Raw genomic sequence first — 27477 nt, forward strand, 5'->3', positions numbered from 1 at the left:
TTTAGTGATAAAATAAAACCGTCACTAAGTTGTCACTGATAAATATTAGTGGCGGTTTGCTATTATTAGAAACCATCACTAATAACTTTTTTTTTTTTATAGTGATTACTGTTGCGGTTAAGTTTGTTACATGAATTTATGAACAAGCCTAATTTAAACTATTAATTAAGTTTAATTAAATTTTTAACCAAACTATGAGTCCAAACAAATCAAATTTGTCAAGGTTTAACTTATTTATAAAATAAATCTGAAAATTGGGTTTGACTACTATCTATTTATAAAATAAATGAATTTGAGTGAGCTCTTACTACATCAAATTCTTAAATCCCCCGTGAATGACTTGGTTTCTTTGTAATTCTATTTTTCACTCGTTAAAATTGTCCAATGAAAATTTTGCATGTGATCCAACCTCTCCTCCCCCCACGCCACCCCACCCCAACCCACCCCAGATAATAATAAATAAATAAATAAAGCAAAACAAAAAATAAAAAAGAAAGAGGTCTGTCACGAACGACAGCTGGCAGCACTGCACGATGTCTTGCCACCACAACACTGCTTCTTCTCATGCAACCAACACAAAATCCTGTCTCTCTCTCTCTCTCTCTCTGCACATTTCACACAGCCAAAATCAAATCCCCCATGGAGGAAGAACAAGAAGACCACTTCACAGCTCTAAAACCATCTCCCCTGTTGTTAACAAACCTAATCTCTTTCCTATCAGACACCATCTACGCCTTCTTATTCGCTCTCTCCTTACCCTTCTTCTCTCTCCTCTCCATGGCTTCCCACTCCATTCGCCGAGCCCATGACGCTGGAATAAACCTCCGGTCGGCGGCCGCTCGAGCCCCTATTGCCGCTGCCGGAGGCGGCGCCCGCCTGCTGCGGCGGTTGGGGCTGGGGTTTATGGGGGCGGCGTACGTGTTGGTCCTTCTGCTGATGCTCTTGGTCCTGGCGGCTGCTTTTGGCGTTGGGGTGGTGCGGCTAGGGGTGGAGGAGCCCCTGCATGTGAGGGAGAGGCTTATGTTTGATTACACAGATATCAATCCAAACGCGGTCTTATCATTTTCTGGGTATGGAGGAATGAAGATGAGGAATAAGAAGATAGCTGTCCCAGTTGGGCGCACTTTCTGTGTTTCTGTGGTTCTTTTAATGCCCGAGTCTGATCATAACTAGGCCTGGCAAAACGGGCGGGCGGGCCGGGTTTGGGCGGGTCACTAATGGGCCGGGTCATAAATGGGCGGGTCATAAACGGGTCAATGTTAAATGGATCACACACATGTCAACCCTAACCCGCCCATTTAATAAACGGGCGGGTAACGGGTCACCCGTTTAAAAATATATATATTTTATTTTAAAATTTTTAAAATTTTCATATAAAATGACATTTATTTTTTTAAAAAAACTGCATTTTATTTATTAATTTCTAAATGAAAAGAACATAAAATGTAAAAAATAATACATCCCTTTAATGAATACAATTTTTTTTAAAATGTAAAATAGAGACCCTAATACATCCCAACAGCCAACAAGCCAATAAATCAATAACAGTAAGTAAGGCAGTGACCCTAAAAAATAAAAAAAATCTTGACTCACCTCTGCAACTCACCTCTGGTCTCTGGAGCTGATATAGTAACTGACAGTCGCTGTGGTCACTGGTCCGTGGAGCCTGGAGGAGACTTGGAGGCGACGACTCGAGCAACTCACAGCACCGGCAGGTCCGGCAGGTAGCAGCACACCAGAGGAGAGGAGAGGAGACTCAGGAGAGGACAGATCGGGGCCGTCCGGCACGTTGCAGCGCACCAGATCCAGAGGAGAGGAGAGGAGAGAATGAGATTTGAGAGAGTGAGAGTTAAGAGTTGAGAGGTCAGAGATGAGGACTGAGGAGACTCAGGAGAGGCCGAGAGGGTGAGAGCTTGAGAGTGGAGGCTCGAGAGCCGTGGCGTGGGTGAGAGACTTAGAGCCCTTAGGTTTACTGTTTACTGAGTATGAGTACTGAGAAGTGAGAATTGCTGAAGCCTGAAGCGTGATTCCGTGAAGCCTGAAGGCGAAGGGTGGCCGAAGGCATGTGCCGTGTGCGTGAAGTCATGACTGCAGTGCAGCATGTAGGCTGTAGCGTGACTGCGTGAGTCTCTGTCTCTGAAGTGAAGGCTGAAGGCAAGCTGGGCTGGCGCTGGAATTTGGAAATAAGCCATTAAGATTTAAGGATTCAAAATAACGGGTCACCCGGCGGGTGACCCGCCCAAACCCGGATAACCCGTTTATAAACGGGTTAACCCGTGACCCGCCCAAATATTAAACGGGTTAATTTCTTCAAATCCGAACCCGTTTTAAACGGGCGGATCCGGGTGACCCGACGGGTCATTACCCGTTTTGCCAGGCCTAATCATAACAGGGGCCTTGGGATGTTTCAGGTAAAATATTATTAATTAAATCATTGCTAGGTTTCCCGTATATATAAATATATATATATATATATATATATATATATATATATATATATATATATATATCTATGACTAGGAGTACAACTTTTTCATAAATATTTTGGGGGTGGTGGGGCATGAATGAAAATAAAAAGTTTGTTTGTGGTCCACATTACTTCTGAATGCTAATTATCCTTCTATCATGTTTTCATTATTATTCATAGATAATAATAACAATTATTATTATTATGGAGATTGCTGTTTAGATAAGATTAGTGTGACAGATGCATAGTTAATCGTTTTAATTTAGTTCGAAACTTAATCTTCACATAATGGATTTGCCATGTGCTAGATAATTAATTAAGTTCTTTGTCATAAGTACCTTAAAAACTTGTTTGTGGTCCACTTCACTTCCAAATACTAGTTGTCCTGTCATGCTTTCAATATTGTTACGTCTGGAAGGGGGAATTTGTGTTTTTCCAAAATTTGGTGTCTTTGCAATCCAATTATTTTATTTTATCGCCATATCTCACCAGTGACATCAATTGAGAAATGGACTTCTATTAGGACTCTAACATCATTTAAAACACCTAGCCAACTTTGTTAACTAACCTTATTCATCTGCTTCTTGAATATCATTAAATTTATAAATGAGGCTTCTTGGCATGCCAATAATCAATCTTCTTATGTGTGCTACAATTCTTTTGAAGCCATCATAACTATATAAGCATGCTAATATTCTTTTAACTTGATAAATTAATTCCGCCTATGACCAAAGAAGGGTTTCTTCATCATTCTTGCTATGATCTCTAGGACGGTCTATTGCTTGAATGGGGGAAGAGGGGTCATTCATAAATGATAAAAAACAATTATTATTATTATTATTATTATGGAGATTGCTGTTACATAAGGTTGGTGTGACAAGTGTATGATTGTTTTAATTTAGCTCAAAACTAATTTTGACATGAATTTGCCGTGTGCTCGACAATTAAGTTCTCTCTCATAAGTACTTAAAAAGCTTGTTTGTGCTTTTATGATGCTTTCATTGTTATTCATAATTAAATAATAATAACAATTATTATTATTATTATGGAGATTGTCCTTTAGATAAGGTTGGTGTGACAAGTGCATGGTTGTTTTAATTTATTTCAAAACTAAATCTTCACATGGATTTGTCGTTAGCTTGATAATTTTTTGCAGACTACAAAATGGATCTTTTATATATTTACTCTTGTATGTTGATGATATGTTGATAGCTTCAAAGAACAAGGAAGAAATCAACAAGTTGAAAAGTCAGTTAAATTAAGAGTTTGAGATAAAAGATCTTGATGAAGCAAAGAAGATACTTGACATGGAGATTCGTAGAGATAGAATGGGAGGAAGAGTTAGTTTGTTTCAGAAACAGTATTTGAAGAAGGTAGTACAGAGTTTTGGCATGTCTGAGTAGTCAAAACCAGTAAGCACTCCTCGTACTCCTCATTTCAAACTTAGTGCAGCTTTATCTCCTAAATCAGATGAGGAACATAAGTATATGTCACAAGTTCCTTATGCAAGTCCTGTTGGTAGTCTGATGTATGCAATGGTTTGTACTACACTTGATATTTTACAAGCTATTAGTATGGTGAGCAGGTATACGCATGATCTGGGTAAAGGACATTGACAAGTTGTGAAATAGATTTTAAGATATATTATGAATACGATTAATGTTGGTATAATATTTAAGAAAAATAATACTATTGAACAGCGGGTTGTTGGATATGTGGATTATGATTTTGCACATGATTTGGATAAACGTTGATCAACTATTGGATATGTTTTTACATTTGCTAATGGTCCAGTGAGTTTGAGGTCTACCTTACAGTCTACCATTGCCTTGTCTACAACTGAAGCTGAGTACATGGCAGCTTCAGAGGCTGTTAAGGAAGCTATTTTGGTTGCAGGGTTTACTTGAAAATTTGGGAGTTGTTCAAAAGCACATTATTGTGTTCTATGATAGCTATAATTCTATTCATTTGGCAAAGAACCAAGTCTACCATGCACGAACGAAGCACATCGATGTTCGGTTTCATTTTATGCTAGATATTATTGATGGAGGCAAGATACTTCTTCTGAAGATTGCTACAGCTAAAAATCCTGCACATATGTTGATCAAGATTGTGACAACAATTAAGTTCAAACATTGTTTGGACTTGATCAATATCCTGCAAGTATGAATATTTTTAGAAGGTGCCGATGATGTGGAACTCCAGAAAATGTTAGTGACTAAATTTTTTTTTGAATTTATAGTCAACGTGGAGATTTGTTATTTTTTGTCCCACATTGGTAGAAAAAGTTGTTTTGAACTTTTTCTTTGTTTGTCCCATATTGGTGAGAAGTGTTTTTTGGACTTGAGGTTGAAACTATATAAAAAGCTCAACTCTCCATTTATAAAATACACCTCAAAGTTGTACTTTATCAAGAAGTAGTGGATTGATTGTCGGCGCCCAATGAGTAGGTAATTCTGTACCGAATCTCATGAAATTTTTGTCTTATTCTTTTTACTGTCTTTTATTATTTGTTTCTGCATTTGCTCTAGTTCTTTATATTTTCAATAACATTAGTTGTAGTATTGGTGGTTAGCACAAGTGGGGTTCCCGACATAATAGACGGCGCTGTCAATAGTAGAGGGTCGAGCTCTTCTGAAACTCTTGACAGCGACTCTGAAGCCACCTCCATCGTGGGTTCGAATAGGCTAGAAAACTCTGCTTTTCCACTCTCGGTGGAGAGATTGAACAGAAAAAAATTCCGTGAATGGGCTCAGTCCATCAAATTTGTGATTAAAGGCAAAGGGAGGTTAGGATACCTTACTAGCAAAAGGAAATCCGAGAATTCCATGGTGATTGCGTGGCTTGTAAACTTGATGAAGCCCTAAACAGGAAAGATTTATTTGTTCTTACCAACGGTGAAGGATGTTTGGGATGTTGTTTGCGAGACGTACTCTGATGTCGAGAGCTACTCACAGATCTTTGAGATAAAGGCTCGATTATGGCAGATGAGGCAAGGTGAGCGAGATGTCACCGATTACTTCATGGAGATGACACACCTCTGGCAGGAGCTTAACCTAAGTGTCGAGGAAGAGTGGGAATGCTCTGGCAATAGTATCCGCTATAAAAGGTGACTCGAGAATGAACGAGCCTTTGAGTTCTTGGCTGGTCTCAATCGCAACCTGGATGATGTGCGAGGAAGGATCCTTGGTTGATGCCCCTATCTTTGACTCAAGAAGTCTTCGCAGAGGTGAGGCATGAGGAAAACGATCGTAATGTGATGTTGAAGGCACCGATTAGAAATATTAGGCTTGAAATATTAGCCCTAACCTCGAAAAATAATGGGCCTGAGATCTTAGCCCTAATCATGAAAGCTTCTACGGGATCTGGGCAAAAGACATATAAAAGGAGAATTTGGTGCGAGCACTGCCGTAAGCCGGGCCATTCAAAAGATACTTGCTGGGAAATACATCGAAAACCTACAGATTGGAAGTTGAGACAAAATAAACAAAATCATGGCTATTAGGCTACTATTGATAATTCAGCTGAGAAATCACAAGGTAAGAAAAACAACAATACCACTCCAAGTGGCGCATTCAGTCCAGACCAATTGGAACAACTATATAAACTGTTCTCTACCATTTAAGCATTGAGTCAGTCTTCCACTAGTTCTTTAGCACACCGAGGTAACTTTTTGACAATCTTAAATACTATATCCCATTACAAATCACCATGGATAATCGACTCGGGTGCCTCTGATCATATGACTGATTCTTATCATTTGTTCTCATCCTATTCACCATGTGCTAGAAATTTGAAAGTTAAAATTGCAGATGGATCATTCTCATCGATTGCATGCAAAGGAAGTATTTGAATATTTGATTCTATAACTTTAAAATCTATCCTACATGTCCCTAAGTTGTCTTGCAATTTGTTATCCATTAGCTAGTTGACAAAATATTCCAATTGCTCTGCTAAATTCATTTCCTCTCATTGTGTTTTCCAAGTCCTATCATCGGGGAAAACGATTGGCAGTCTGCGTTTTCCAGGACCTATCATCAGGGAAGACGATTAGAAGTGCTAAGGCATGTAAGGGACTTCACTACTTTGAAATGGAAAACACGAGTGGACACTGTAAAACTGTTTTTTGTGATTCTGCATCTATTTCTAGAGATAGTGAGATTTTATCATGCTATTCTAAGATGGGTCATCCAAATTTTTAGTATTTGAGACATTTATTTCCTTCCATTTGTTCAAATAAAATGTATTTTAATTTTCAATGTGAGATTTGTGAACTTGCAAAACACCAATGTAATTCCTTTCCAAAGTCCACATACAAACCATCCAGCCCATTTGCTATGATTTGTAGTGATTTATAGAGGCCCTCATGCTCTCTTAATTGCCCTCATACAAAATGGTTTATTACTTTTATTGATGATCATACTCGTATTTGTTGGGTTTACTTGTTAAAAGATAAAAATGAAGTCTGATATATATTTTTTAGTTTTCACTCCATGATTCAAACACAATTCTAGACTCATATTCAAATTTTACGTATTGATAATGACACGGAATATTTCAATGATATCTTGAGACATTATCTTCAAGAAAATGATATTGTTCATCAAAGTTTTTATGTGGATACCCCTCAACAAAATGAGGTTGTTGAATGTAAAAATAGACATATTCTTGAAATAGCTCGGGCATTGATGTTCACTACGAATATGGAAAAATATTTTTGGGGTGATACCATTTTAACAGCTACACATCTCATTAATCGAATGCCTAGTCAGGTTCTTTCGTTTGCCACTCCTCTCCAGAAATTCTAGGAATGCTTTCCCAACTCTCGGCTTCACTCTAATCTCTCTATGAAAATCTTTGGATGTCCTGCTTTTGTTCATGTTTATGCTCACAATTGGGATAAATTGGAACCTCATGCCATTAAGTGTGTTTTTATTAGTTACTCTCATACTCAGAAAGACTACAAATGTTATGATCCTATAACAAAAAAATTGTTTGTTAGCCTCGATGTCACGTTTTTTGAAACCACTCCTTATTTCTAAAAGCCCTCCCTTTAGGGGGAGAAGTGGAGTGAAGATCGGTTCTTTGATTTCTTTACTATTGATTTTGTGCCATCTACTGAGTCTCCCATTGCATCATTTTCTGACCTGCCATGTGCAAACAATCACTTAAACTTAGGGGGAGATGCAGAAAAACAAAATAATAAGGAAATACTTGTTTACTCAAGAAAGCCATAAACAAAGTACAAGGAGAATCTCATACCTGAGGCACCCAGAGAGTTGGAACCGGTGATAGCTTCGAGCAATTATGAGTTCACACCCTGTCCCAGTCAAGCAACAAATGGCCATGAGCTTCCTTCTGATAAGTCTGCACCCAATGACATCAATTTACTCATTGTAGTCAGAAAACAAACTAGGTCAAGTACTCTACATCCCTGGTTAAAATACATGTCTTATAAAACTCTATTTACAGGGTATCGTACTTTTACCTCTAACCTTGACAGGATGAAAATTACAAATACTATTCAAGAAGCCCTAGAAATTCCTAAGTGGAGGGAAGCTATCATGGAGGAAATGTGGGCCCTAGAAAAAAATAAAACTTGGGATGTTATAAATTTGCTGAGAGGAAATAAGCTAGTAGGCTGCAAATGGGTCTTCACAGTGAAATATAGAGCTGATGGGATAATTGAACGGTATAAATCCCGACTCGTTGCAAAAGGGTTTATACAAACTTGTGATGTTGACTACACGGAGATATTTGCACCAGTGGAAAAATTGAATGTAGTTCGAGTCCTCTTATCCTTGGCAACTAACTTAGATTGGCCACTACAGCAACCCAATATTAAGAATGCATTTCTAAATGGCGAGTTAAAAGAAGAAGTCTGCATGACAATACCACTAGGTTTCAGTAAGAAAGTGAAGAAAATAGAGTATGTAAACCCAAGAAGTCCTTGTATGGACTCAAGCAATCTCCCAGAGCATGGTTCGACATATTTTCAAAAGTGATAAAGAACCAAGGATATCGACAAGGGCAATCAGATCACACTATGTTCTTCCAATAGTCTGAAAGTTGTAAGAGAACAATTCTGATAGTGTATGTTGATGATATAATCCTAACTAGAGATGATATAGTGGAGATGAAAATATTAAAGAAAGTCCTAGCTATTGAGTTTGAAGTTAAAGACCTGGTACAAATGTGGTATTTCTTGGGAATGGAAGTTTCTAGATCAAAAAAGAGTATCAATGTCTCTCAGGGAAAGTATATCTTGGATCTCCTAACGAAAAGAGACATGCTTGGATGCAAACCTAGTGAAACCCCGATTGAAGTAGTAAAGAGAGTCGAAGACTAAATAATACCAGTTGAAAAGGAGAGGTATCAGAGATTGATTGGTAAACAAATCTACCTATCATATACCAGACCCGATATTGCATTTGCGGTAAGTGTGGTAAGCCAACACATGCATTCACTGAAAAAGACTCACCGTAGATGCTTTGTACAAAATCCTTAGGTACCTCAAGGGCTCTCCGAGCAAAAGATTCTTCTTCAAGAAATGTGAAAGTAAGGAAGTAGAAATTTTCACAGATGTAGATTGAGCAAGATCGGCGGTAGATAAAAGGTCTACCACTAGATATTGCACCTTCGTATGAGGAAATTTGGTAACCTGGAGGAGCCAAAAAAAAAAAAATGTAGTGGCTCGAAGTAGTGCTAAAGCTTAACTCAGGGGAGTTGCACAAGGGATATGTGAAGGACTTTGGATACAGAAAAACTTGGAAGAATTACAAATTCTGGTGAAATTCCCTATCAAACTCTATTGTGACAACAAAGCAGCCATTAATATCTCTCTCAAACCAGTTCAACATGATAGGACTAAGCATGTAGAAGTGGATTGACATTTTATCAAAGAGAAGGTTGAAGAAGGAACCATATGTATGGCTTATGTACCTACCAAGGAACAAACTACAAACATCTTTACTAAAGGGTTAGTCCAACAGACCTTTAATGATTTCATTTGCAAGTTGGAGATGATCAATATCTATGATCCAACTTGAGGGGGAGTGTAGAAATCTTGAGTATCTTCGTATATCTTGAGTAAATTAGAAAGTATATAAATGTAGAAGATTGTATATTATTAAGAGAGATTCTGGTAGGAGGTTGTTTCCATATTTAAATTTTCCAATTGTATTCTAAATATTTTATATTGGTCTGTACAAATTTATTCAAGGAATACAAAAAATTCATTCTGTTTTCAAATATATGCTTGAAAAAGGTATGCATGCTAACCTAGTGTAGAGGTATGACCATTTAAATTCACAAATCAACAGCCATAAGTATTGTTGTAAAGCTAAAAGCTTATTGAAGCCTCTTTTCTTTCACATAAAGTGATTTCACTTTTATAGAATCATCATCATGAGCTGGTCCACTTACCAAGGAAGAGTGAACCTAGTATTTACAATTTTTTTAAAAATTAATTTATTCACTTTTCTTTGTTGTAAAGCCTTCTAATTTTGTGTGTGTGTGTGTGTGTGTGTGTGCATGTGTGCCCATTATTGTTATTATTTGTTTTTTTCTTCCTATCACCATCTAATGTTTCTGCATGATGACATCTTGACACAACAGATCCATTTAGGCACAACTAGTTCATCTTTGCGTTTTCCTTCATTCCCATTGGCAAAAATCTTGGTTTTTGAAGGTTTTTGTACCTTTCAACAATGTTCTACTAGTTGGTTACTTTCCCATTGGCAGCAATGCTAGTTTCAAAGGCTTAGCCCCTTCTTAAACTACCACTCAAGTGATTTATGCACTTTGCCTTTATCATATTCAATAGAAAATGCCAATTGTTCTTGAACTGTTTTTTTATGGTAGCAGATAAATGAAGCAAGTAATTTTGAGAGCAATGAACAGCTGCTATATATTATTCATAATGGCAGTGGCTTTATATATACAATTTTAGGAGGAATCAAGGAATAAATGTGGTTATAATTTAATTACAATTGTAGCAGAAAATAATATATTTGTTACAACATATTTGTATTGTAGCTGGGCTTGTTATAATTACTAATATGCCCCATTGAGCCCAAAAGGGTGTCAACCACTTTGAGACTTGTTGTAAAATGATTAAACTTTTCGATAACTAATGGATTGGTAAGAATGTCTACAAGTTGATCTTTGGAGCTGCAAAAGGAAATTCTGAGTGTGTTGATAGTGACATGATCCCAAACAAAATGGTAGTCGATGTCCATGTTCTTGGTTTTTGAATGAAACATAGGGTTGGCACAGAGGTATGTAGCACCAAGATTATCACACCAGAGCTTAGGAGCTTGAGGTAAAAACAAACCAGGTTCCTTGAGAAGAGACTGAAGCCATATTAATTTAGCTGCCTAGGATGTCAAGGATTTGTATTTAGCTTCGGTGGATGATCTAGCTACTGATTTCAGTTTCTTAGAGCCATGAAATGAGATGGTTACCAAGGAAGATGCAAAAGCCACTGGTTGATCATCGATTATCTAGATAACCACCCTAATTTGCATCAGAATAAGCTTGAAGAACAAAACTTGAGTGAGAAGTAAAAAATAAACCATGGTTGATTGTTCTCTTGAGATATTGTAGGACCTTTTTAGGTGCACTCCAATGAGTCATTTTGGGTGTGTGCACAAACTGACAAAGCTTATTTACAGCGAAGGAGATATATGGTCGGGTGAAGTTGAGGTATTGAAGACCTCCAAATAAGCTTCTGTAGAGAACTAGATCATCAAAATCAGGTGAATCAAATTTGGAAATCTTGAGTGATGCAGCCATAAGTGAGGACATGGGTTTGCATTAAAGCATGTTGCTGCGAGTGAGTAGGTTGTTGATATATTTTTGGTTGGGAGATGAACAAACCAGCCACAGTATAATCAATTTCAAGACCCAAAAAGAAGGATAAATTTCCAAGATCTCAAATAGGAAAAGCATTACTCATGGCAAAAATCAAGGTATCAATAGCAGAGGAATTAGATGCAGTAATGACAATGTCATCAACATAGACAAGCAGAAAAATTTTAGCAACATCAGTGTTAAAGATGAAAAGTGAAAGATCAACTTTGGAAACTGGAAATCCATACTCAAGTAATCATGAACTAAGTTGATCAAACCAAGCCCGTAGTGCTTGTTTCAACCCATAAATTGCGTTATGGAGCTTACACACAAAGATAGGATGAGCAGGATCCACAAAGCCCTAAGGCTGCTGCATAAAGACATCATCAGTAAGGTGCCTATGTAAGAAGGCATTCTCAATATCTAGCTGGCGCAATCCCCAATGCTATGACATAGCAATGGACAGGATGAGAAGGATTGTTGAAGGTTTAACCATGGCACTAAATGTCTCATAATAATCAAGGCTAGGCTGCTGATGAAAGCCTTTGGCCACCAGTCTAGCGTTTTGACACTGAAATGAACCATTGGCATTGGTCTTGGTGCGATAGACTCAGTGGAACCTGAGAATGTTTGAAAAGGGATCGGGAGGAACAAGCGACCAAGTCTAGTTGTTTGTCAGAGCAGCAAATTCTTGGGCCATTACTACACTCCAATTTGGAAATTTGGAAGCGAGCATGTAGCTTAAAGGTTCATTAGGAACATGAACCATGGTGATGAGGCACTGGCGGGCTGGGTAGGGCACAGTACCATAAAAAAATACTTTGGGGTGAAAAGAATTGGTCTGGGCTCTAGTGATTATGGGGGATCGAGGAGGGACAAGAATAGGTGGAACAGTAAGAGGAATGGAGGGAGAAGTAGGCGAGGGGTTAACAAATTGTGAAGATATGGAGGGAAGAAGGTATGGAGGAGGACATGTGTGGGACTTAAATAGGACCTGGGAGAGAATAGAAAGAGATAGCTGGAGTGGGGCTTATGGGAGGTGAGTGTGGGGCTAGGCCAAGCAGGGAAGGGGATAGAATGGGTAAGGATATTGGAGGAGAGGAGATGGACTGGGTAGGGATTATGGGCCAAGAATGGGCAAGAGGAAATGATGATTCATCATAGGTGACATCACGAGATATGTAAAGTATGCTTTTGGAGAGATTGAGACATTTGTATCCTTTGTGACAAGCACTATAGCTAAGAAATAAGTAAGGAGTGGACCGAAAATTAAATTTGTTGGGAAGATATGGACGAAGATTGGGCCAACAAAGACAACCAAACACCTTCAAAAAATTGCAATCAGGTTCATGATTAAACACCATTGAATAAGGAGAGTGATGTTTTAAAGTTGGAATGGGTAGACAATTTATTAAGTAAACAACAGTTTCAAAGGCATCGACCCAATAAGTATAAGGGAGAGATGCTTGGGCCATGAGAGTAAGCCTAGCGTCAACAATATGACGGTGTTTTCGTTCAATGAGTCCATTCTGAATACCAAGCTTTTGACACATAGAGGAGATAGGTTTAAATTCACCATCACCATTAGTTTGTAAGGTAATTGATTTGGTGTTAAACAATCTCTCAACAAAGGGTAAGAATTTGGAACATATATGAATGACATCTGATTTTTTTTTAATAGGCAATGACTACAAAAATCTGGTATAGTGATCCATAAATGAAACATAGTATTTATAGCCCAAATGAGATACAAATGGAGATGGGCCCCAAAGGTCTGAACAAACTATCTCCAAGAACGTGTGATACATTACCCGACTTGAGGGAAAGGGAAGCAGACATGATTTTGTAAGAGGGCAAACCGGGCATTTGAAGAAGCCTTTTGAGGAGCAATGCTTCAAACAATTGGTGTGTAGAACACGATGGATGAGAGCAAGGGAAGGATGATCCAATCGGGGATGCCATTATGGAAGAGAAGCGTGCTGACTAACATGAGTGAAAGGAGAGGCTAGAAGGATGGAAGGAAATATGTATAATCCATGACAAGTTGGCTTGATGAGGAGGGTTTGTTTTGTCTGCAAATCCTTGACAGAAAAGTGAGAGGAGAGAAATTCAAAGAAACAGTTATTATTAGTGTAGAAACGAAGAACATAAATGAGGTTTTAGGTAATGGACAAAACATGAAGAAGGTTTTGAGAAGAAAAGGAGAGGAAGAAGTATGAAGAGAAGAATCATCAAAGTTTTCAATTGGAAGTCTAGAGCCATCGCCAACCTTGATGGTGTCATCACCACTGTACTACTCAAAAAAGAGGTTCAAGTTCGACAGATCATGGGTGATATGGTGAGTGGTTGCAGAGTTAGGATACCACACATTGTCTGAAGATGAACCAGGGGCAGTGAAATTTGCTGAGAAATTGCGAGGAGAATCATGTTGATATACGTGATTGAATTTGTTTCGGCACTAGAGTGCCACATGCCCAAACTTGTTGCAAATCTCAAAAGTTGGTCAAGAGAATGAGGACTACTACAGTGAGTTGCAAGAAGCATTGTGATCACCATGATTATGACAAGAGTATCTCCCACAGCCATGACCCTGTCTCCCAGCTCAGTGAAAGGGGCGATCTCGTGAACCAGTAGTAGAGCTAAAATTTTCAGAGAGTTCAAGAGAATGAGGTGTAAATGTGGAGACATGAGAGAGGTGATTTTCTTGAATGAGAAGTATTTGATACAATTCATGGTGGACAAAGGTTCTACTCTGGTACTAATGGAGGTGACAAATGATTCATAGGAGGGACTAAGGCCATTTAAGATGTAGGAAACTAGCTCTTTATCGGACAAATTATGTAAGACTACATAGGGTAACCTAGTCCTATGGGTTTCAACCCTCAACCAATACATACATAAGAAACACTTTATAAATAGAATTGAATCAACCAAACTTACATAGAATAAATCATGCTTTATCACATATGTCCAAGGATTTTGAAAATATATATAGTTTGATTCGAAATCTAATCTCAAAAAATTCTTTTACAAAAGAATCAAGTAATATGCTATGAAGATGCTATTCGATCATTCAAGAATATAAGTCTATGTTATCACAATCATATTCCCACTAACGACACGCAAATATGTGTATAAATACTGAAAATTTGAAGTTCTAGGTGTCTATAGTCGACTGATATTAAAGGTCAGTCGCTCGAGGAATTTTAAATGTAGTTTTCTAGGTTAACAGAACTGGGTTAGTCAACTGATCTAATGGGGTTAGTAGAGTGACTGAGATTTAGACAAAATACCGAGAGTCAGTAAAAGGGCAGTCGATTAATCTCTTGGGGTCAGTCACCTGACCTGCTACAGTTTTGAAATTTCAAGCTATTTTTCAAGGTTTTTGTGCAACTAAAACTTATGGGATTTTAAACAAGAATTCTTAACCAAGTTAGGGAAGGATTAAGAAGGATATTACCATGGGGAAACTCTAGATAACTTACCACAAATCACCACGAATCTGAAGCACAACCAAGAAATCCTTAAAATTTCAGTTGAACAAGTGAAGGTGTTGCTGCTGCTATGTATAATGGCGTGAAAAGCTACAAGATGGTAAAGATGTGTTGGATAATTAGTGGTTTCACACCACCTGATCTCCGAGGATAATGGACGCAGCCTTTCGCCACTTAATCACTAAGACCAGAACAAAGTGGTAGGCTCGCCAAGGCTTGGGTCCTTAACTACCAAAGAAAATATTTATAAACCTAACTATCCCCAAGTTCAATAGAAAGTGGGTAAGTCAGGTATCGATCCACGGGGACTTGAAGCGTAGTTAATAAACCACTTCAAAGTTAATTTATTATGGCATTGTTATGAAAAAGAAGTAAAAGGTGATATTTTACAATGGTGGTTGGTTTTAACTATTGGAAAGCGATTAAATGAAAGCAAGTAAATCTGCAATACTGGAAAGCAAGTAAATTTATGAGTTACCCTACTCCTACAAAGAAATACTATGGTCTGAATTAGATGTTGGACGCCATGCCTCTGTCTACGTTTATCGAGACTTCCATAGAAGTACTAACTCGAGCAGGCCAAAGTGGGAGAGGGGTGATCGAGGGCACAGGGTAGCAAGGGTGAACCAACCGTTCAGAGCACGGTTGGGAACCAGAGTATACCCTGTCTCAACGATGGAAGAACACCTCCGCAGTTCCGTAGCCAACTATTTCCCTTTGACTGATATGTAGAAGTGTTTATCCTTTTCCACATTCCTTCATCAAACACACAGCAGCTAAATGGAAAGCAGTAAATCAAAGCATGTAAATGAAAGCGAGAGTAAAAAGATCATTCCTTTATTATTCCGAACATCTATCACTAATGCTGAGAATTACAAGAGGAGTGATCTTATAATATACACGAATTATACACGAATGCCGCTGGTTGTCACAGGCCAACGAACACTTCATGCACTCACTGAAACAAAATTTGAAAAACTATGCTACTTCTAATCTAACTTGGCTCTCATTGACATCTTGAGTTTGTTACTAACCTAAGAGAGGCCAAAGAGGAACCCAGAGCTCGTGTTCTTAGCGATTATTTATAGGCTCTAGGGTTTACAAAGTTTGTTTTGCATTTTAGAAAAGTTTGTAGATGATCTCGTGCAGTAGATCGTCGCTGTCGACCAAGTTACTCCTTCGTCCTTCTCGTGCGCTCGCTGGTTAAGACTCGAGGGAAGTTAGGGATTCAAATCTCCAATGCCTTTGACTTCATCGCACCTTAGGGGCTTGATGGTCAAGTTGATAGTCGAGACTTGCAGTATCTCGATCTTCAAGAAATTTAAGTATCTCGACATGGTTGCCCCTGAAGGTATCTTGGTTGAACACTTCATTGAGACTCTCAATAATTTTGAAATTCAATTCTGTCTCAACATCTTGACATGGTTGTCCCAGTGGTCACTTGGTTGAGCACTTGATCGAATCTTGCAGCAATTCGATCTTAGTCTGAACCTTGGAGTTTGCGATGGAAGATTAGGTCACCCCTGTGGTTTGCTGGTCGCACCACATGGTCGAACATCATCTTTTTGTCCAATTATGCTCTGAAGCTTCTGTAGTTTGTTTGAGTTCGAGCATTGATTCCTCCAAATTCTTCTTGGCTTCTAGTAATGCCCAACTCCGTGGTTTTAACCTGTTTTAACCTCTTTTTCTTGAAAAGACAAACAAACCTTGCATAACTCTGAACAATGATAACTCTGGGTAAATATATAATAAAAGGAGGATAAGCATAGGTAAATGAGGTTCTAAAATCATATATTTTAGGGACTCATCACAATCCCCAACTTACACTTTACTAGTTCTCGAGCAAAGCAAAATCTAAGAAAGTTATCAAATCTTACCTACATCCTCTTTCGCGGGAAACATGATTGCATTTACTGTAGGGAATAAAGTTTTAAACCCCTAGGTTGATCCTAGTGGACAAGTTCTAGTCTCGTGAGGGTTTCCAAGGCGATTCCCACCAGTATAGAGAATAAAAGTGGAAACACCTGTAACATACTCACACCATTATGTATACATAAATATAACCTTATTGCATACAAATTACTTCATACATGACTTCCATTACACACACACTCCATAGCATTTCAATCATGTAAAATCAACACAACATAGCCATTTAAAGATACTACTCTCAGAAAATTAACTCATGATTATAATTCAAAGTTAATATTATCGTGTAAATCCAAGAATGCATAGGCCACTTAGCGGGGCATGTGTGCATTGTATGATTTGTTTCACTCAGAATGCTCGAAGGTACGTACAGAATGGTTGTCTTGACTCAGCCTCACTGGATTATTCCCTCAGAATTCACTCAGAAAGATAGGTTCGCTCTCATATGTGAGGAAGAGTGTCATGATCAAACGTCCCACATATGTGAATAACTGGCGCGAGATGTATGGAGTGACTAGTCTTATAATAAAATGATCCAACCTTAGTTGAGGTGTCGGGTTCTTCACCCTAACATCTTCTCACTTACCCACCACATTCAATCAAGACCACCCTAGAGGAACTTGTTCCCAAGCTTTGCATGAATTCAGCAGGTGCATTGGTCAGAAGATTCTTCATACTTTTGTAGTGTCGTGTCCTTAACTTGACCTCTTTATTTTTACTTGGAGCAGGTATATAATTTTTCGTTTTTACTTCTTCTCTGCTCAAGTTTTTCTTTCTTTCTCTTTTTTCTTTTCTTCTTCACGTAGTCAGCTAAGACAATCATCATTTTGTCTTCATGTTTCCAATGGGAGTGTAGCTCAGAAGGAGTCTGCGGAAAAATCAGTTTCTAAGGGTGGCCTGACTTTATGTCTTGAGTAAGCTATAAGACCCAGGTTTATAACTCCCCACTTGATGTCACCTCTAGGTTAGCGAATATAAGGACAAAGATTAGTTAACAAAGGGAATTTAGCAAAAGGAGGATATTTGAGTTTTGTAAACTCAGAGTTTGACATCAAAACTCGAGAAATGAACAGATGACTCGAATATCTCACAAGGTGTCATAGTCTCCACGGTTGTTCTCTCAATACTCTCAAAGGACTCTTAGTGTTACAAATCATATGTGAGTGTGTTCCTAGCCCCATGAAGCACCATGTACCTACAAGAGTTTACATTGTAATATTAACCCAAACAAACCACTTAGTCAACTACTTAGAGTGATGTCGAGTTATTACTCGTATTGTGCAAATTTTGTACAACTGATTTGCTACATTGTTGGTGGGCATAATGGAATCATATAGTTGAAAGAATTATGGATGTAACCTTAAGTTATATTGGTGTATGAATAAGTTATGAAATATGTTATCATGGTTCCCTGGTAATTAGCTGCACAAAATTTAAAAATTGGGTCATTTGTGTGTGAAATAGTGCCATACAATGTATTATCCCCCCACCCCTAACTTAGAACTTCAGTGTCCTCACTGAACTGTGGGAAGAAAATAGGACTCGGGCAAGTGATAAGACATTGCATGTTGCCATGAAAAACAAACAGTGTCCTGCAAAACATATGTTAAAGAACATGCAAGCAAGAAAACACTGGTAGCACAAAAGACAGTTATCAAACAAAAGCACCGTTCATATTCATATTCCATTCTAGACACTATAGTGCAAGTATTCAAAACATGGTGGACTCATTGACCTAATGCCGCAGAGGCATATTACAAGACCCAACAACTTTCTTAGTTGGAATCAGATTCAAAATCCGAGTCAGATGAAATTATCACGGTTTGGCCAATGCAAGATCTCGAGTAGGTGCTGTTTCCCGTAGGTGCTGAAGCTGGCAGGGTGAAAGTGGAGGTCGAGGCTGCTATGGCTGAAGAGCTTGGAGTAGTCTAGGTTGGTTAGGGATTGAATGTAGTGGAAGGGATTGATATGATGGGAAGGGGTATGTCAGTGGTTTCATATCGAGCTAGGGAACTAGAGGCGCCATGATGGGAGGATCAAGAACCTCTGACGGTGGGCTATATGGTATGGTTGGTTGGAAATGATTGAATGGCAGGGGATTGGGAAATCGGACCTCATGAAGATCACTGGAGGTCTGGTCCATAAATGTGGTGTTACCCCTCGCGAAGAACCCTCCATATGCACCCTTGATTCTGTCTCCTGCATTGACAAGTCCCTAGGGAATTTTATGAACACAGGTGATTGCTTTATGTTCTCTAAGAGGAGCTTATCCATTCGCACTAGTTTAAACATATCCCAGATGGACTCAGTGGAAGCCTCTTTCCTAAATATAGAGGGAGCAAGTGGGGTTGCTGGATGTGTCACTAAGTAGCCATGAAAAGCCCTATGGGGAGTGAATTAAGGTGTGGTTCGTTAAGTGGTGGGCGTGAGACTCAATGGTTTATGTGCCCGACTAGAGGAAGAGAGAGTACATGAATCCTCGTTGGGTCCTTCCAGGTCTTCCTCTTGAATTTCCCTTCTACTCATATGCTCTTTGCCTTGGTCAGTTGTCAGCCCCTCATTTTGAGATGTGGTTGCCACCTGGGCTTGCTCAGAGTATGAGGAGGGTTCAGCGTCCAGTTCACATTCTACCTCATATTGCCCCTTTGGGTTTATGATGGGTTGACTTGGAAACTTACTTTTATCCCTTCAACTTAAAGTAGCAACTAGTTGTCCCATAGCGGTTTCTTGCTTCGCAATTGATTGAGAGTGGGAGTGAAGGAATTGTCGGTCAACCTAACGGTCAGCTTCAATTCGTTTAAAGGCTGTCAACACCTTCTTCTGAAATGAATCATATTTGGGTTGAGGTGGAGGCAGATGCTGAACGGGTGTAGGTTTGGGGGCTGAGTCCGGGTGACTTTGGAAGTTTTGATAAGGGCGTGCAGGCACACCATTGGGGTTTTGTTGAGGTCTTTGGCTTTGGAAACCCGAAACTTGTGGCCTCCAGGAGAAGTTAAGGTGCTTCTTTCACCCGGGGTTGTAGGTATTTGAGTAAGGGTCGTTGGACGGCTTATCGTACCAATTGTGGGTGGCTTTCACTTCTTTCTATACAAGCTCATGATGAAAATGCACATGCGAGCAATTGTAGCAAGTATGGGAGGGGTTAGAGTAGATCGCACAAACCTCTGCACAAGCAATTATTTGCGGTCCTAAGGACAGACATTGATATAACTTCTTGGATATTGCGTGTAGGATAAGGGCTAGGTCCTGGCCAGTAGCCAACTCATAAACTCCTTTTGGTTTAGAGGTTGATGGATTAGGGAGTCTACGAGTAGCAACCATGTGCTTCTGGGAATTTTTTGCCAGATTCTCAAAAAGAATCCAGGCTTCATTCTCGTTCTTAGTGAGGAAAGTACCTCCGCACAATGCATCGACCATAGACCGATCTCTCTCAGCCAACCCTTCATAGAAAGTTTGTGCTAATTGCCACCTAGGGACCTGATGATGTGAGAATTTACGAAGTAGGTCCCTAAAAATGAGTTCCCTATCCATCTGTGAGAAACTCGTGATAGCTCTCCGAATCTAGTTAGTCTTCCTGATTAGGAAATACTTTTTAAGGAATTTATGTTGCATGGTGGCCCAGTTGGTCACCGAGTTCGGCTCTAAGAACGTCAGCCAATATTTGGCCTTATCCTTTAGAGTGAATGGAAAAAGCCTAAGTTGGAGAGCATCATCACTAAAATTAGGGATGCGGATGGTGGAACAGATTTCCAAGAACTCATCTAGATGCTAATAAGGATTTTCATTAGAATTCCCATTAAAGTTGGGAAGCATCAAGATGATTGAAGTCTTAATCTCGAATTGAGCCGCCTGAACATCCGGGAACCGGATGCAAGACGATGAGGTGTATGCATTAGGTACAAATTAGTCCCTAAAGGGCCTCAGATGTTGCTCTCCCACCACAGGTAGGTGGGGAGCATGGGGTTTCGGGATTTGTTCAACAGGAACCACTGGGTTATCTTTGGTCATTACTTTAAGTTTGGACAACTCAGCTTTCTTTTGATTAGGGATGGGTTTCCTAAAGAACCTACCAAATTTTTCAATCTTTAGATCTATGGGAATTATCTTAGGTTCCAAAGAACACAAACCAAACATACACACTTTTAAGCACAAAGATTCAGACTTCCACACAAAACACACAAAATAAAAAAGAAATAGAAATTAAGTAAGAAAGTGAAAATAAAAGGAGAGCAAATTGAAATAACAAGGCTATAATACTCTAAAATGGAAGTTGGCTTATAACCGTAGCCAAGTCCCCAGCAACGGTGCCAAAATTTGGTAGGCTCGCCAAGGCTTGGGTCTTTAACTACCAAAGATAATATTTAAAAACCTAATTATCCTCAAGTTCAGTAGAAAGTGGGTAAGTCGGGTATCGATCCACGGAGACTTGAAGCGTAGTTAGTAAACCACTTCCAAGTTAGTTTATTATGGCCTTGTTATGAAAAAGAAGTAAAATGTGATATTTTACAATGGTGGTTGGTTCTAACTACTGGAAAGCGATTAAATGAAAGCAAGTAAATCTACACTACTGGAAAGCAAGTAAATTTATGAGCTGCCCAACTCTTACAAAGAAATACTGTGGTCTAAATCAGATGCTGGATGCTATGCCTCTATCTACATTCATCTAGACTTCCATAGAAGTACTAACCTGAGCGGGCCAAAGCTGGAGAGGGGCGATCGAGGGCACAGGGTAGCAAGGGGGCATCAACCATCCGGAGCATGGTCGGGAACCGGAGTATACCCTGTCTCAATGATGGACAAACACCTCCATGGTTCTGTAGCCTATTATTTCCCTCTGACTGATACGTAGAAGTGCTTATCCTTTTCCACGTTCCTTCATCAAACACACAACAAGTAAATGGAAAGCAGTAAATCAAAGCATGTAAATGAAAGCGAGAGTAAAAAGGTCATCCCTTTATTATTTTGAACGTCTGTCACCAAAGCTGAGAATTAAAAAAGGAGTGATCGTATAATATACAGGGATTACACACGAATGCCGCTAGTTGTCACAGGCCAACAAACACTTCATGCACTCACCGAAACAGAAATTGAAAAACTATGCTACTCCTAATTTAGCTTGGCTCTCAATGACATCTTAAGTCTATCACTAACCTAAGAGAGACCAAAGAGGAACCCAGAGCTCATGTTCTTAGCGATTATTTATAGGCTCTAGGGTTTACAAAGTTTTTTTTTGCATTTTAGGAAAGTTTGCAGAAGATCTCGTGCAGCAGATCGTCACTGTCAACCAAGTCGCTCCTTCGTCCTTCTCGTGTGTGCCCTAGTTGAGACTCACAGGAAGTCAGGGATTCGAATCTCCAATGCCTTTGACTTCGTTGCGTCTCAGGGGCTTGATGGTCGAGTTGATAGTCGAGACTTGCAGTATCTCGATCTTCAGGAAATTTTAGTATCTCAACATGGTCACCCCTGAAGGTCTCTTGGTCGAACACTTCATTAAGACTCTCGTTCATTAAGAAATTCAATTCTATCTCAGCATCTTGACATGGTTGCCCTAGTGGTCACTTGGTCGAACCTTGCAGCAATTAGATCTCAATCTGAACCTTGGAGTTTGCGGTGGAAGACTAGGTCACCCCTGTGGTTTGCTGGTCGTGCCACATGGTCGAACATCATCTTCTTGTCCAATTATGCTCTGAAGCTTTTGGAGTTCGTCTGAGTTTGAGAATTGATTCCTCCAAATTCTCCTTGGCTTCTAGTAATGCCCAACTCCGTGATTTTAACCTGTTTTTCCTGAAAAGACAAACAAACCTTGCATAACTCTGAACGATGATAACTCTGGGTAAATATATAATAAAAGGAGGATAAACATAGGTAAATGAGGGTCTAAAATCATATATTTAGGGACTCATCACAAAGCTAACAGCTTTACAAAGACAAAGTCTTCTGAAATTCAATATTACTTAAATTAGCTGCTGTTCCAGCTATTACAATGGAAATATATAACTTAGAACAAGGAGAATGGAAATATATAACTTAGAACAAGGAGACAAGACATTGAATATCTCCATAAGCATGGGGGACAAGGCATGGGAAAGACTAATAATAATTAAACATTGCACAACTTACTGCATAACAACTTTCAAAATAATAAATAGTCAGCACAACTTGCTATTCAAGCAAGCTGTCTTGCAAGGCTTCTAATTGAATATAAACAAAGTCAAAAGGGAGGCCCAATCTATGTGGGGCCTAGAGGAGCCATGTGGGACCCAATGGGTAATGGGTCCATGTGGGGCCCACTAGGGTCTTGAGCCCGGAATTGCAAAATCACAAACTCGGGTCTTCTTTATGTTGAAAATTCTTCAAGTACTTCCATATGTTCCTGCAAAAGTTAGCAAACATTGTGGACATCTGGGGACCATCCATGTGTTAGCATGTAGGCAAAGGAAACGTGGACATCTGCAGGTCTTCCACGTGTCAGAACATCTGCAAAAGAAAGGGGTAACGCATGCCGATCCCCATCAACAAAGCATTACCGATTGCAGCAATGGAGTCAGCAAGAAGCCAAAATTTTCCAAAATAATCAGAGATGGATTGGTCACCATGAGGGAGATTGGTGAGTTGAAAACTGATCTAAAATTGTTTTTCTTGTGAGTAAGAGGAGAACATGGTGGAGAGGGAACACCATAGATCGCGAGATGTTGAGGAAGAGAGTACGTGGCCAGGATTGATTTAGAGAGTGAGGAGAACAGAACACTGAGGACCAGCTGATCAGTGCGTCTCTAGGCCAAGAAAGGAGGGTTAGTTTTGGGTGGCTGCTCTACAATTCCAGGGAGGAATTCCGGTGGAGAAGGAAGTGAGCTATCAACATAGGAGAAAAGATCCTGGCCCCTTAGGTAGGTTGTAATTTGAGCTTTCCAAAGGAGATAGTTCTCTGTGGTGAGTTTGGTTGGAACAATGTGAGAAAAAGAAGAAGGTGTGGAAGGCACTGAGGGAAGGGAGGAAGAGGATAGCTCCATGGATCTGTGGACAGATTAGTCAAGGCTGCTCTGATACCATGTTGAGAGCAATGAACAGTTGCTATATATTATTCATAATGGCAGTGCCTTTATACATACAATTTCAGGAGGAATCAAGGAATAAAAGTAGTTACAATTTAATTACAATTGTAGCAGAAAAGAATATATTTGTTACAACTTATTTGTAGTGTAGTTGGGCTTGTTATAATTGCTAATATGTAAAACCAGTCTATTTCACATAAAAAAGGCCTCACAAAATTTTAAATGGAGTAGAATCAATTCATTGTAAAATGTCTTAACACTTGTTATCAATAAAGTATCAAATAATTCTGTGCAACAAACATCGAAGCAATGCAATTTTCCTGTACCATTTCTAGAATCTTGCTTTCCCTAAACCAAAGTAAGGACTAGTGGGGCTTTGATGAACACAGACATCCTAAAATATTAAATTTTGTTATTTCACCTCTTTGGCATCCTAAGCCAATGTTCCTCAGAAGGTTTTTGCTACATACCAGGCTGCTGACTGATCATATCTTTTATTACTTAATGAGCAGTATCGATCATTTCATACTTTGAGATAGTTTAACTGAATATAAATTTAAATGTGCCATGATATAAACTGTGGATCACTTGTTCATGGATTATTTCCTCAGATGATGGCAGAACTCTTGTCAAAAGATGGAAATGTAATAGCAAGATCAGGCCAACCATGCATGCTGCGATTTAGAAGCCTCCCAATACGGCTCTTACGGACATTTCTTATGGGCATACCTTTATTACTAGGAATCACAAGTGAAACCCAGAAGATTACTGTTCAGATACTGAAGTACAAGGAAGGTGTCCCAAGAACTGAAGCCATCAGAATAACAATGATTCCACGGGCGGGAACGTGTTCTCCTCCACAGCTATACGACGCAGAAATCATCATCAACTCTAAGCTACCTTGGAAAAAACAACTACTGAACAGTTGGAAATGGACATTTTATGTGTGTGCATCGTTGTATGTTTACATTATGCTCCTTATTTTACTTGTTTGTTGCTTCAGATCTCTCATCTTCCCCATGAGATTAGCTTACAGCCGTCATAGTGAGCAAAGTTTTACCAAAGAAATACCGAAGGAACCCGAACTTGTACTTGGAGAAGAAAGGGACATTTCAGAGGCATTGAGAAGATGGCAACGACGTAGGACCAAGAGAAGAGCAATTCCCTTGCACGGGATTTCTACAGGAACTGATGGCTCATCTACCTCGTGCATTAGCATGACCAGAGAGGATGGGAGTTCCTCCATCGTAGAAGAATATGTAAGGGACTCAGAGTCGGTGTGTTTAGGAAGATGAATTGATTTGGTTGTTTGTGGTGGTACAGTATTGCAATCTGCATCAGTTTTTAGTGGGGAAAATTTGGAATCCTATGGTAATTTATGCACATGAACATAAGACATGTATATATATTTGGTTATCTAGGTCTAGATGGTTTTCTAAAATCATACTGATATGGATGTTCTTAACCTATAGACCACATGCATGTATGGGCTTGTTTTAAGAGTTCTGGCAGTTCTCCCAGATGCAAATATTTGCTGCAAAATGAGTTGAAGCTGGCAAAAAGCAGGGTCATGGTATACCGATTCTGACTTGAGTTGATGGGGGGTAGTGAATGAAGTTTTGTCCACTGTCGTTTTTTAGGCGTGACTGAATCACAATTCAAGTCATTGCAACAATCCCCAAAAAGAAAAGGAGCAGAAAATATCAAAGACTAAAAGGCAATGAGCATAACCATAAAATTTGGGTATGCCAAATAATGAAGTAAAGCTCTATGTTAGGTCTTGTGTGTTAGATCATGACTTATTTTCTGGAGGATTGTCTACTTGAACTCTGTAAGGGGCATATTTTATGAAGAAGGGGTCCTTAATCATCCATGCAAAACCTTCCTGGTGTATGAGAGGTCTAATGTTGTGTCCAGAAACTGTATTTTGAGTTTGGATATAGTGTCATTATATTATTTTACTAAGGGCATTGAAATTTTGATGTTAATATTGAAATTCGAAACTTCAAGGCACTAATTTTCACAAGAATCTATATACACAAGCACACTTTTCGAATTAGATAAATTATTGTGTTGTTTCTTTTTTGGGCATACTCATAACACCCTAAATAACTATAGAGTTCTCCCAAGAAAAAAGGTGTCTGCAAGAATGGTTATTGGCTGAAAGAGCTGATATTTGCAAGATTTGCTACTCTATATTAGTTGGAATAGTACCAACTTTTGTGCGGTCATTTATATTAGAATAATGCCTTTTTTTTTTTTTTTTTGTAAAAAATATATTTCTATATAATAATTATTCCATTCTCACTCTACTTCATTCTACAAACTAAACATAACACGAGTTTCTTTATTAACACAATCTAGTGGATCATAAACCCTATTTTCAAACATGTGTTTGTTTTCAAGCTATTTTTTTTTTCTAAACTAGACTAAATAGAATTGAACAGTCTTTTGTGATAATTATCCTACTATGTGTCCAGCCTGCAATCAAGACAAGGAGTCATCCATAAACCTGGCTATGACTCAGCTAACTTTAGCCCCATGAAACTATTGAACTGCAAAATAAGATAGCAAATAACATCAGCTAGGGAGTGAACATCCACGAATTGAGAAGAAAGATGCAGGTGTTTATGCTCAGTTAAAACTTTCTTTCTCTTAGAATATTCAGATGTTTATACACTTCCTTTTAATGCTTACTCATTCAATTTGAACTCAAAACACATCTAGAAAGTCAAGTATCCCATGGCACATTATAGAACACTGTAATGTCTAACTTCCATGCCCCAAAAAAAATAAAAAATAAAAACATCTAGCCAACTTTAGACTACAAAAGTAAAGTTCCTTCTTCGATAAGAACATCAATCAAGGATTTGTAACCATTGTTTTATCATGGCCAGAAAATAATTCGAGGCCATAGACTAATAGAAACCAAGCTTATGTCAAAAAGATAATATAGCTCCATTGTGTGATACAGTTGGTGAGTATAAGTTCTGAAAATCATCCTCATATAAGTTATAGGCTGTGCCATTTATTTCCACAATGAATTGACAAAGAGATATAAAATAATCAAAGTTGAGACTTCAGAGAGAGAGAGAGCTATGCAAATGTAAATGTTTAACCTCTTAGACAGAGCTTCAGTCTATTAAGAGATTTGATTTTTCCTAAGATTCTGTATGGAAAAAATATGAATACATGGCCAGGCCTTAGTCAGCCCTTTCAGCAGTGCCCAAACTTCCCCCACGAGAGAAGCAAAAGCCTGAATGCTATAGAAGCATAGCTATCGTTTTCTTTTATCACTCCTTGAGACACATTCTGCAGTTTGTAATGCTGGGATTATTTCTAAAAGCTCCATCCATGTTTGGCTTAAAACTAATCAAGAGGAAGAGAGGCCTGTTGGGCTTTTGTGAAGCCTAGTTACATTAAATTTGGATGATGATTCGACCTTTCTTTAATGAGAGATTTCTATCCTAAGGTTTAGTCCATGAGCAATGCGGCTTGGGCCCAAGCTGCGTTGCCTTCGGGAAAATTTTTGGTCCAGTTTTGTAGCCCATTCGGAACCCTATCCGCAGCATATAAAATCATTATCTTTGGGTGATTAGGGTTAAGCGGTCACATTTCGCGAGAGAGCGAGAGAGAGCATTGTACCGCCGTACTCTGTATTTTCTTCCTGATAATAGTGAAA

General features: G+C 38.9%; 1 protein-coding gene across 1 annotated transcript; it reads left to right on the forward strand.

Annotated features, from left to right (window-relative positions):
• The first annotated feature begins 569 nt into the window (after nucleotides 1-569).
• On the forward strand, nucleotides 570-25581 carry LOC131154509 (seipin-1). Its single transcript, XM_058107320.1, has 3 exons — nucleotides 570-1157; nucleotides 2378-2411; nucleotides 24407-25581. Exons 1-3 carry the CDS (start codon nucleotides 640-642, stop codon nucleotides 25088-25090), a joined length of 1236 nt encoding a protein of 411 aa, XP_057963303.1. The 5' UTR covers nucleotides 570-639; the 3' UTR covers nucleotides 25091-25581.
• Nucleotides 25582-27477: the final 1896 nt, after the last annotated feature.

This window comes from Malania oleifera, chromosome 4 (genome assembly GCF_029873635.1).
Source record: "Malania oleifera isolate guangnan ecotype guangnan chromosome 4, ASM2987363v1, whole genome shotgun sequence".
Lineage (NCBI taxonomy): Eukaryota > Viridiplantae > Streptophyta > Magnoliopsida > Santalales > Ximeniaceae > Malania > Malania oleifera.